This window comes from Belonocnema kinseyi, chromosome 6 (assembly GCF_010883055.1).
Source record: "Belonocnema kinseyi isolate 2016_QV_RU_SX_M_011 chromosome 6, B_treatae_v1, whole genome shotgun sequence".
NCBI classification, from domain to species: domain Eukaryota; kingdom Metazoa; phylum Arthropoda; class Insecta; order Hymenoptera; family Cynipidae; genus Belonocnema; species Belonocnema kinseyi.
The window spans coordinates 110,801,245-110,813,288 of record NC_046662.1 but is presented as its reverse complement, the minus strand read 5'-3'; the positions used below and the strand labels follow the sequence as shown (position 1 = coordinate 110,813,288).

The 12,044-nt window shown below is 37.2% G+C and overlaps 1 protein-coding gene across 2 annotated transcripts in view; it reads right to left on the bottom strand.

Annotated features, from left to right (window-relative positions):
* LOC117175724 (double-stranded RNA-specific editase Adar) overlaps positions 1-12,044 on the bottom strand; it is a 92,830-nt gene that overhangs the window by 74,768 nt on the left and 6,018 nt on the right. For both annotated transcript variants that reach the window (XR_004467492.1, XM_033365505.1), the window contains 2 exons: positions 6,373-7,203; positions 5,909-6,294 (listed from right to left, as the gene is read on the bottom strand). Coding sequence is in view for 1 of the 2 variants with exons in the window: in XM_033365505.1 (XP_033221396.1) it covers positions 5,909-6,294; positions 6,373-7,203 (1,217 nt within the window). In the remaining variant the exon portion in view is untranslated. The remainder of the gene's footprint in view (positions 1-5,908; positions 6,295-6,372; positions 7,204-12,044) is intronic.

The following is a 12,044-nucleotide window of genomic DNA, read 5'->3' as shown; positions in this document are numbered from 1 at the left end:
GTTCTGACAAGTTTCTTTTTTCGGTAGAAGTATAGTGCAGTTCTAGCACCAGCCCATTCGAAATAGGCATTTCGGACTTTAAATATTACCTGAATAGGCTGGATGCATATGCATAAGAGCATGCAAATAAATTCGTCTGTTCTGCGATTATACATCTCACACTAGAAATGCGAATTTGGACTTCTGAATCTCCAGTTTCTTCATTAGCGAATTGTTTTAAGTACAGCTTACATCGTTCCAAGTGACAGAGATCCTCCCCTAAGAATAGACAGGAAACACGAAAGGATTTGCAAAGCAGCGTTCCTTTACAAATCCGCAGAGCAGGCGGCCGAGACCCTTGGCCTGAATTTAAACGTCGAAAGTGAGGAAAGTGTATTACTTCATCTATTTGCTTCACTTATAAAAGCTGAACTAAAGAAAGCAAAGGTTAGAAAGTTTCACCAACAGTTATTTGACAAAAAAAATGGTATAAGGGTTCCAGCTTCTTATGTCAGAGCGCTGTCATTTCCACCTTAGTAAACAGTGGCTGCATTTTACGTCCCAGCCACGCGGGAACAACGTTTTTCCTCAGACATAATGCTGCCCTAGGAGTTCTTTATTAGCATCTTTGTTGCTCAGGCGGTGTTTGCCGCGACCCTACCCTTCCGAACATTCCGAGGAAGATAGAATCAATTGTCCAAAACGAGAAGTGCCAAATTTTCTGGAACTACAATTTTCGAAAAGCAGTCTCCGTGGCATACCCCACTGTTCTGCGCTGAGAGCGTGTGCGGTGTAGAGCGAACTTATGTGTTAAGTGATACATTAGGTCGTGTGAATTGCAGAGAAGAAAGTAGAGGGGATAGAGGTACGGTCTCCACCGTCGTTTCATTGGGCGTTCGCCCATTGTTAATGTTGAGCGGTTCGTCTTTCCGGAGTTCATCTTATTGAACGACTAGTGTACAACAACTTGACCCAACTGCACCCAACTGCACCCGATCCCAGCAAAATCGCGGTAAAATTTCAGCCATAACCACGTCTCACGACCGTGAGATAGGTGGATACAGCCTGTGACGGAATCAATACGATGATCCGGAAAAAGTCTCTGGCACCCTGAGGAAACGGAGCGACCGGCACGCAGGGATGCTTTTCAATCTATTAACCAATGGAAGCTTGGCACCTCCAAGAATTTCGATAATAAGGAAGATTAGTTTAACAGAATATTCCGGGTACAATCGTCGCAACTCCCTTATGAGGTATCTATACCCCTCTTTCTTTCTATACTCCTTTGATATGATGTTTTTGTCAGCTGATGACAAAAATTCGATAACGAACATGGTTTGCTTCTCCAAGTCAAGGAGAACCATGTCAGGCCTCGAGTGAGCAACAGAAACAATTGTCGAGAATATAAAGTTCCAGTATATGCGGCACTTCTCATTCTCGACAATTGACTCGATTTCCCTAGGAGCACTTAGAGGAGCGATATTAAGGTTAATGCCGTAAGAGTGACAGAGATGATAATAAAGAACTCTTAGTGCTGCATTGTGCCTTTGAATGTAGGTCGTTCCCGCGTGAGTTGGACAACTAGATAGTATGTGAGCTAAATGCTCGGGTAGTGCATGGCACGCCCTGCAGCTATCATCAGGAATGTCTTGGCTCAAAATGTGGCGACGGTATGTTAATGTGAAAATTACACCGTCTTGGCATACAAAAATGAAACCCTCCGTACCAGAGTTCAATCCGGGCGATTTAAGGAAAGCAAACGTTAGCTCACAAGACACTAACTGATCCTTCACATTTCCGTGGAAGATACCGTGCATCCTCTTATCGAGGAGCTGTTCACGAAAGTTTTTCTCTTGTGCTTTCTTAATCCGGGCTTTCAGGAGTGAGTACTCGAGATAAGATTTGATGCATTTTGCTGACCCCTAATACTGAAGTCAAGTCCGAGTGTTTCAGCAGCCTCCTCCGCTGCTTTGTACAGAAACACTCCTTTGCCCACTTCTTCGTGATTCCCGACCATTTTCAGAAGAGGGTCTCTTCCATTTGCAACTTTATGTGCTGTACCCAGAATAATCCTGTTGTGACGAACTTTAAGATTCAGTATTCCGCGAACACTTTGATGGCGTGAGATGTGAATTCGCGGAACAGAACACTTAGGATGCATGTTTTTGTTCATGTGCCTACCGGGACAAGCATGTTCGTTGCAGACACTTTGCCCCTCACCGACAGTACGGAAGACCAAATCTGGCGGATGAGAAATTTGTATCTGCTTCGGAGAGTATCCTTTATAGATGTCACATTATGAACGCGGCTCTATCGCACGCCCAGCTATGTATAAGTATCCAGTGCAAAGGTGTCGTATAGCGCTTCTTTCGACGAGCTCAAAGTTTTGAGTAATGCCATTTAGTTTTCCTGGCTTCAAATGAAACTTGGCGCATTTGTCTAACCCAATTTCAACTCCTAATTCCTTAGTGTATCGTTCGACAATCCCTAGAGATAGATTTAAGAATTATTGTTAGCATAGATCTTAAGATTACCCATGTAAAATACATGAATAGCCTTGTACTTTCGATTCACAGGTTTGCCGCAAAAGAACCCCTGGGAATGGCGAAGTGCTAGAGATAGTGGCAATAATGTGAGGCAAAAGAGGAGTGGGCTCATGGTGTCGCCCTGAATGACACCTCACTGCAAGGTGACTTGTCCAGGCCGTTGATAGGTCACGCTGGTAGGATGCTGCATTTTTGCAGACACATCTATCGATGAGCAGATTCTCCCGACATCCTGCTACGCCATTCTTTCAGCCGCGTTATTCATACATTTCTTACCACGCAGGTCCGATTGTCCGAAAAATCCTATCATTTAGGATAGCTGTGATTATCTTATACAGTGTATTCAGACAAGTGATCGGCCTGTAATTCTTCTGGTCAGCTAAGATTCCCATTTTCGGCAGGAGTACTGTGTGCCCTTGCACCAACCACTCCCAAATCGGCTCTTACGACGTAAAATATGAGGTGGAAATACGGGCCAGATGCTGATGGGTTGAAGGAAACTTCTTCCACCCAAAGGCGTTGATACAATCTGGTCCCGGAGCGGAATAGTTCTTCATACCTCTTTCACCTCCTCAGTGGTGATGGGTGGGCATTCTTCCTCAGATGTTATCAGGGTCTTGGAAGAGTCGAGATAGGTCTTAAAGAAACTTTTGGCTTTTCTCTGACCCACCTCTCACTCCGTTCTAGATTTTTCATAGCGTCAGATAAGTATCCGTATTATCTTAATATTTCAATATGCTGCCTGATGGTCAGCAGCTTTGAATTGTTAAGTGTGTGATAACGGGTCCCGAGTTCGCGCGCGAACTTTCGAACCATGGCGGTAAAATTCCTGCCGGATGTGATGTAATCAATCACACACTGAATGCGGCACGCGTACTGTCTTGTCCAGCCTATCTTTATGGCGAGTTTTGGTCTTATGATCAACCGTTGGTTTTGTTTTACGGTTCGCATCGGCCAAAGCTCTCGCTGCATTATACACACAACAATTGATAGTCCAGAGGTCGGATTCTTCGGGAAAATGTCCATGAAGCGCGTCACTGATTTCAGCCAGATCTTTAGACTTGAGAAAAACCTGGGTGTTGATGTTTCTCCAGGCCATAAAGCATCGCTCTTCCTCTATTGGATGCCTGCCAGCGGTTGGTCTTAATGTCGCCTCTCTTTCTCTGTTGCCGGCTTGTTCTGGCTGTGGTAGAGTAGGCACTCCGCTTATATAGCCACCTTTTTGAAGTAGTTCGGCAGGGTTTCTCAGACGGTTATGCGAAAAGTGCGATAGCTCTGGGTGTTTCTCGTACCAGAGAACATGCATTCGTGCCATGTAACCCTCTCGTTCAGAGGCCATACTCGCATCGTAGCACTCTAGCAATTCGTGATTTTGTCGCTCCGTTCCCCCAAAATCCCCGAGATTCCGCCGATCCATTGCATTGACTCATCTTCATGGGCTTCTCCAGCTTTGGAGTGGTCGGCATTGTTGGATAACCCATTTTTGGGAGCCTTGCGCGTTCTATGTGTGCCATTTTACTTTCGGCAAGGTTTTCAAGCCTCCACTTGGGGGTCAATTCTTTCAAGACTACCCCTGAACAATTTTCCGCGACTGCCTATTACTTTTCGTAACCACATTTAGCAGAAACCCTTGTTACAGGGACCTTCTATCCGCAACCCGAGAACGCGTTCGATGGCTTTGTAATAGACCCTTCGGCTTAATTCTGCAGCAATCAAAACCGAATTTATATATAATTATATGCACTATATCTAAAGGTCTCTTTTTTTCGACTTTTTCTTTTTAAAAAAGTATGTAATAAGAGTTGTACTAATTTTCATAAAATGTAAGCGACAATACATTATAATTGTATTGAATGTAATCGTGATTAATTCTTGAAGAAAGAGCGACTTAAACTGTAGTGATAGAGTGAGGGAAAGCCGCTGTTCCCTACGTATGGTTATTATACAATATTTTTCGAGATTTTTTTACATTTGTTTCTAAAGTAATTTTTCAAATGTAAACCTTTAAAAGAATAAGGTACAGCTTACAGTCAACCTAATAAGAAACAAAAAAATAGTAAATATAGAGAAGATAAATAATATAGTTTTAAACCTTAGGCGATGTAGTTTTGTTGAAAAATCACCAACAGATTCGTAACCAGCACGGAATGCCAGAGAAAATAAAATATTTTGATGCGTTTATTTTCTAATAAGATATTAACAATTTTTGCCATTTGAACAGGAGAATTTAATCCTGGCGCAAACCTATTATAAGACAGCGGCTTTCCCTATTCCATCCCCACTTTATCCCTAAATGTACTTGATAGTGCAACTATTTTTTGCAGAATTTTTAAACATTTTTTTGAAGTGACAGAAATGGTTATTATTTTTCAAAGTAAAAAAAAATAGATGGACGTTAACGTAAGACCCATCTGTGTAGATCTTTTTGAAATCTACATTTTTTAACGAAACTTTTTTTTATTTCAAGCAAATAGGTTCCATGTAATAAACGAAAAACCTGCTTTTTTCTAATTTCAAACATTGTGTACACATACGGTGGGTACCAGGATTTATACTTAAACATATAGGCTTTATAGCCTATATATATTTTAAAATGAGCCCTTTTGTAGGGCAACTAAACTATTGAGCTTCCTTTAGAGATGTGCATCTATTCTTAGCTGACCAAACTGTCTGAGAAGGGCGAAAAAATTAAAGTTCTCTTAGGATAACTTTGGGAAATGCTTCAATTCTTCTAGACAAATTACATATGCCAGGAATCACAAATATTTGTTTATTTCAAAAATATTATATTTTCATATCGCTAATTTGAAAAATTTTAATTTATTCTTCAATTTGCCCGACTTACAGAAAAAACACATCTGTTCGGAAGGATCAGATTACCTAGGGGTTTAGAGATTTTCATTGAATAATGGGCACTTCAACCTCATCTCTTTCGAGGAAGATGTCTTGACGTTTAACATTTTCCACTCGACGGCTACATTAAGTAAATGTATGTAACTTTAACATGGGTGTCACACTACAGCTGACCATTCCCTACCCGATCCCCAGATGAGATGTAATAATTTAGCGACCCCTTATGTAGCTACTGAAAAAAATGAAGATTATGACGAATAGCAAATTGAAAAAATTAAAATTATCGGAAATGCTAATTCGGAAAAATGAAAAAAAATATCAGATGGGCATTCGTGAAAAAAAGGAAGTATGTTATATAAAAACGATAGCAAATACTAAATCGAAAAAATAAAAATTAGGATAATTGGCAAATGGCTGTATAAAAGGACAACATAAGAAAATGTTAGAAAAAGTAACAAAAAGTGGTAATGTAAATATGAGTCCGAGGCCTGCGATTTAAAAACAAACAACAATATTCTACGCCTATTTACCATGAGAACTCCATCCCACGTTTGGATTCCTTCGCAACTCTTTACAGGAATAGTTCCCTCGCCTGATTCGATTTTGGTTCTTAACTGTCCCCTGGCACGTCTGTTTGGATGTTTATCGACTGACTCGTTCTCTTCATGGGGAGAAAAAATCCTGGCATCGCCGCAAGGAGCAGTGTTAATATAAAGATGAAATTGAATACCTTGCTTAACTTTGTATCCTTTTTTAGCTGCTTCTAAAATGGACTCCTCTTCACGATTCTCTGTATGCAATTCTAACTGTCGATAGAGGTATTCACAAAGACATCGCCGTGCTATGACCTCTGCGTGGCAGTCATTCAGTGCCCCACCACTGACGCTTATATGCTCACCTGAAACGCATTTAGTACCTACAAGAAAAATTATTAATTAGAAAAACAGATTACATGAAATTCGAATAAGTCAGTTTACATCTAAAGCATCATTACCAGTTGTCACGCAGATTAATTCTGTATCCGTGCCTTTGGTTTGAACTATTCCAGCCAGAACTTTGCGCCTGGCATGTTGTGGTTTATTCTGTACTAATTCAGTGAACTTTTGATTTACCATTTTGCCTATTTTATCTGCTAACATTTGTGGTAGGCTCATCTGCTCTTGCCAATGTCCCGAATTAGCATAGCTAGGCATTACTCTCACTGGTAATGGAATGCAGAACGATGAGCTGTGGACATTTCGCAATTTAGCCAAAGCTGCCTTACTCGCAGCCGCTTTCGCCAGTTTTTTGCTGGGACCTGTCCCTTCGAAAGACTCTCCATCTATTGTCACTGCTATGGTAAACTTTGCGTAACTTTCACCCGTGTCAGAAGTGCATTTGTAAGCAACGCCTGGATATAATTCGTTGATTAAAGCGACTGGACCTTTATCCAAAAATTTACTGGCGTTCTTTGGTTCTTGGGATAGAGTTTTGAAAGCGTTTACCAGGTGGTTATCACGTTCGGTGACGTCGCTCGTAAAATCTGGCTCCAGTGGAGTCGTTGGGCAATTAGTGTTGATAACTCTAACTATCTCAGGAGCGTTTCTGAATTGAACAATGTTCCTTAGAGCGAGTTCAGCTGCAGCATGTTTTGCTAATTTTTTAGTACGACCTTTTCCTTCGTATGTCTGTCCATCAACTTGCACAGCTATAGTGAAAATAGGAGCATGCGTTGGGCCAGTTTGGGACACAACTTTGTAAACTGCACCTGTTTTCAGTTCATTTAATGCACATACTGCATTCTTCGGCTGTGGATTCTTATGCCTTTTCTTTGAACAAGGAGCACCTGATAAAATATGAGTAATATTCTCAGTTTTTTAGAATTGATAATGATCTAAGAATGTGATTAGACTTTATAATTCGATGTTAGATATTATAAAATGCAATGCAGGATAACTACCTCTGAACTTACTCGAAATGAAAATATTGTGAAAACCAGTTATATAAAAAAAAAATCAGAGCGCGATTTTAAGACGGCCAATGAAATGCAATCTTTAAAGTTCTTTAAAAAACTCAGTTTTTTAAATAGATATTTGGTTAGAAATATTTTAAGACATGATAAATATATAATATAATAATAAAAAATATATATAATTAAAAAAAAATAATATATATAATATATTCTCAAAACATAATTCGATATCGTTATTACCCAAGTATTGAATAAATTCCTCACAATATCGTAAAACATTTTATGGGAAAGAAAAATGTCTAAAGTCGTAAATAAAGCACTAGTGTCTAGGAAAAAGTGACTAATTTTTATCAAGCAAAAAAGTAAATAAACGTAATTCTTGCGACTGAATTTTTGTTAGTTACAACTTTGATCACTATTCTTTTACAAATAGAAACGAACGACTGCCTGTATCCTCCTAACTCTGGAGGGCGTTGATCGATTTTCATGGGGGTTATACCAATTTGCAGAATATTCCCTGTGAACGGTATTACGGCAAAAGAGGGAAATATGATTAAACTGGGAGAGATATACATGTTTTTAGAGGGATTCAGGGCTATCATTAGGAAAAACACATTGTAGAATGCGTCACTCAGTGTTTTTTGAAGAAAGAATTTTTGGGTATTTTTTCTTTTTATGCATCTATATAAGTCCGGTTCTTGAGTCTGGCACACCATTTATGGTCGACCTGCAGTAGGATTCCGGTACTTTCGACTTTTGTCATTCGATCTTTCGAAATCAATTGCGAATCAAATTTCAGCTTATTCAGAAAAATATTAGCTAAAACTAAATGGCCCGGAAAAATAGAAAAACTAAAATTAAGAGTTGAAGTAAAGAACTAAATATAACCAACAATATTTTGCAAAAAGGAGTTTTTTATAAGAAATTCTTAAAAATCAAATAGGTGTTGTTTTAAATGTATTTGTTCGAAGTCTTCTTCTTAATATAACAATAAAGATTGGAAATTCAAAAAATGGTAACTGACTCACTAATTGACTCACATCTTCGTCTTCTTTTTTTGTATTACCTACCCTCATACCTCTGCAACGTACAACTCGAGTTTGTATATAACGGATGACTTCGAATAGAAAATTAGAGGTATTGTTTTATAGGTTATTATATTTTTTTTCTGGAAATGCACAGTGCATCCAAAATTCCTGGACAAAAAAACCCCCATAATCGAGTTACCATTCGAGGTAAACTACTACGAAATTTTGTATAAATGGTGTTAGTGTGTTCAAATCCGGTATAGCAGATGGTTTGATGGAATATTTCACGACAGGCGCACACTCAAAGTTTACATTGTCGGGAAACGCTCGCGACTAACATATCAGTTAATAAGTGCTGACAAATAAATCTGCAGAATGGAGGGTGATCCTTGAAATGTGTAAGTACAAAATTTACTTATGCTTAAAAGTAACTATTTCATGTTTTAGGTTAATTTGAATGCTCCGTAAATGTCACTGGTTAGCATTCTTGTTTTCATACACAAGCCACATAAAAAATTAAAGGATCAAGTTGTCATCTGACGAGATTCGGCGTGGCCTTTAATTGTTTTATGTGCGAAAAACTAGTATTCTTTTGTTCACTTCTCGCAGCATATATAGGGTGTATGTTCGTGATCAGGGACCTCAAAAGTACCTTCATTACTGATTTTAGCGAAAAAATAATTTTTCAATAAAAAGTCCGGCGTTTTGAATTCACCATCTTTAATTTTTATTTTTGAGTTCATTGTCGTAATCAGCGACCTCAAAAACTCCGCCGTAGTTAATTTCAGCGAAAAAAACAGCTTCTTCATTAAAAAGTCTGCCATTTTTAATATCGATTGTTTAAATTTTTGTATTCATTTCCCTAATTAGCGACCCCAAAAGTAAAGATGAAATTCAAGAGCAAAATATCGACTTTCTAGGCTTTGACCAGGAATTTTTGATTATGGCCCACTGTGAAAAGCAATAATAACAATTATCCCGTTCAGGCAATTTATTTTGCTTAATATCGCAATAAATAGAAAAAGAACTAGTAATTTCTCTCTTTTTTTTAAGTACACGCTAATGCAGGTTTGATTGTCTTAAATTGGAACGTTTCTACTTCGTAATCTCTTTCTATCCACATTCCTCTTCATATAAGTTTTTAAATACAGTAAAATAATAAAATACTTCTTTTCTTGAAGAAAAAGCCCTTAAATAAAACTATTCGCTGCATTTTTCAGCATTCAAGTACCAAAACAAATTATACACTAATACTGTATATTTTCATTTTCATTAAAAACCAGTATTTAAAACATTTTCTAACTTCTTTCATTCAACTTCTTACCTTGCTGCAGTTGGATTTTGTTAAGGGAAACCTACGAAACATTTTATCCGGATTTATTTAGTGCTCGCGAATGTTTAAACATTTATTTGAGGATGTTGAATTCGAAAAATACTATTTTTCAACCAAATTGAATTGCAACCATTGGCTTAAAACAAATGTATAGCGCAAACAACATTTATCTAAGTTTCAAACATATTTTATGCATCCTAGATGTTTCCGTTGTTTATAATATCCATTTAGGAATTTTTGTTCAAATATGCATTGTCAGCGACTACTGCTGGTGGTCGGGTGGGGACGCTGGCTATTGTTAATAAATAATTATAACTTTTTGCAGTTGGCTTTTATAAGGGAATTCTACGGAATATTTTGAACGAATTTATTTATGGGTCGAGAATTTTTAAACATTTATTTAACTATGGTAAATTCGAAAAATAATACTTTACAAACAAATTTCAATTGCAACCATTTGTTTACAACAACTGTATACAGTAAACAACATTTATCTAAATTAAAAACATTTTTTATGCATCCTAGATTTTTCCGTTGTTTATAATATCTATTTACAAATTTTTGTTCAAATTTTCATATCAGCGACTATTGTCTGCTAGTGGTTGGGTGGGACGCTGGTTATTATTAATGAATAATCGTAGCTTTTTGCAGTTGGATTTTGGTTAGATTATCCTAGGGAAAATTTTCTACGGATTTATTTATTGCTAGCGAATGTTTAAACATTTATTTACCCATGGTAAATTCGAAACATACTTTTCAAAAAAAATTAAATTTCAACCATTTGTTTACAACAAATGTATAGCGTAAACAACATTTATCTAAGTTTCAAACATATTTTATGCATCCTAGATGTTTCTGTTATTTCTAAAACCATTTAATTGGGGAAAAAAGACGTGGCACGATATGGTGCCATCCTTGATGATACGAATTTTCGTAGCCTATTACCTCAACAACGCATGGACAACGTTGTTGTAGACGCTTTCCTTTCTTCTGTAGCTGCAAAGCATGTTGATCTCAGTTTACTCAGTTTTCCTACAGAGCATGTGAAAATTTACACTAATCCAATGAAAAATTACTCCACAATTATTAATTGGTCTCGAAGTATGCGTGGAAATAAGTACGATGCGTGGCTACTTGCAATACATGACGAGGAAGTGCATAAGACTGGACACTGGACATTAATATTGATAGTGTTTAGCCAGAAATACATTGTGTACTTTGCCAGTTTGCATGGCGGGCCGCCAGACTATTGGCCTAGCAGAGTTTGTGCTCTTATTGAACGGCCATTCGAAACGGCTGAAAAGTTAGTCCTGTTAAAAGAAGCGAACATTTCAAAAATGGATCGAAGTACAGATCCTGCAAAAAATTTTGATACTGCGCTACAATATGCTGCTTCTTTAAAAACCATACTTCAAGCAACAAAGACCTACACGTTCGCTCTTTTATAATTGAGACATAAAACCACATACAAATTCCGATCGATACTTAAAAGGGCCGCGTCTAGTTTTTCCTATTTCGTATTAGGTACTGATCAAGAAGAATCGAAAATACCAGGATAGTTTTGTAACGCTGTTTTTAGTCGGGCTATAACTAAAACTTCTAATCAAGTCCTAACGGAAATACCCTTCCACCACTAGTCTAAAATATCTGACACAACATCTGAATAATAAACATTTGCACTTTATTACTATAGATCAGGGCTCACCAGAAGGCAGCCATTGGCTGCCAGTGGCAGTCAAAAGACTAGGTCAAACTGGACCTAATAAATCTTGTCGTTCGACTGGTTTCTAGCCCTTCACGGTCATTATACCTCCCGCCGCGCCGGACTTGAAAGACATTATCCTTTCCAAAAATGAAATACAATTAGAAAAAAATATATCACCGTTTGATTTAATATTATAAAAATAAATATAAGCGTTTTATTGAATAATATTTATATATTTCACACAATTGATACAATGTATAATAATAAAATGTTTAGATGATATTGTTCAAATTTCTTTAATAAATATTTATTGAAATAAGCTATAGCTATAATATGACTATGTTATCTATTCATACTTATTGATTGATAGGTAGTTACAAAATTAATAAGAAAAATTAATATAATGCTTGAAACGAGGAAGAATTAAGCAATTACTATATTTTATTGCAAGTTTTATAATAATTGCCGAAAATAAAAATATTTTTATATAAAAATGTGGCATATTTCCTTATTTCTTGAATGAAATAATAAGGATAAGAAACATTTTAATGGATAATTGTCAAATTCTACAACTCAAATTCTAGTTGACTTGAACTATAAAAATTCAATTTAAATAGAAGGTGAGCGTATTAAGATTAAAATAAATTTT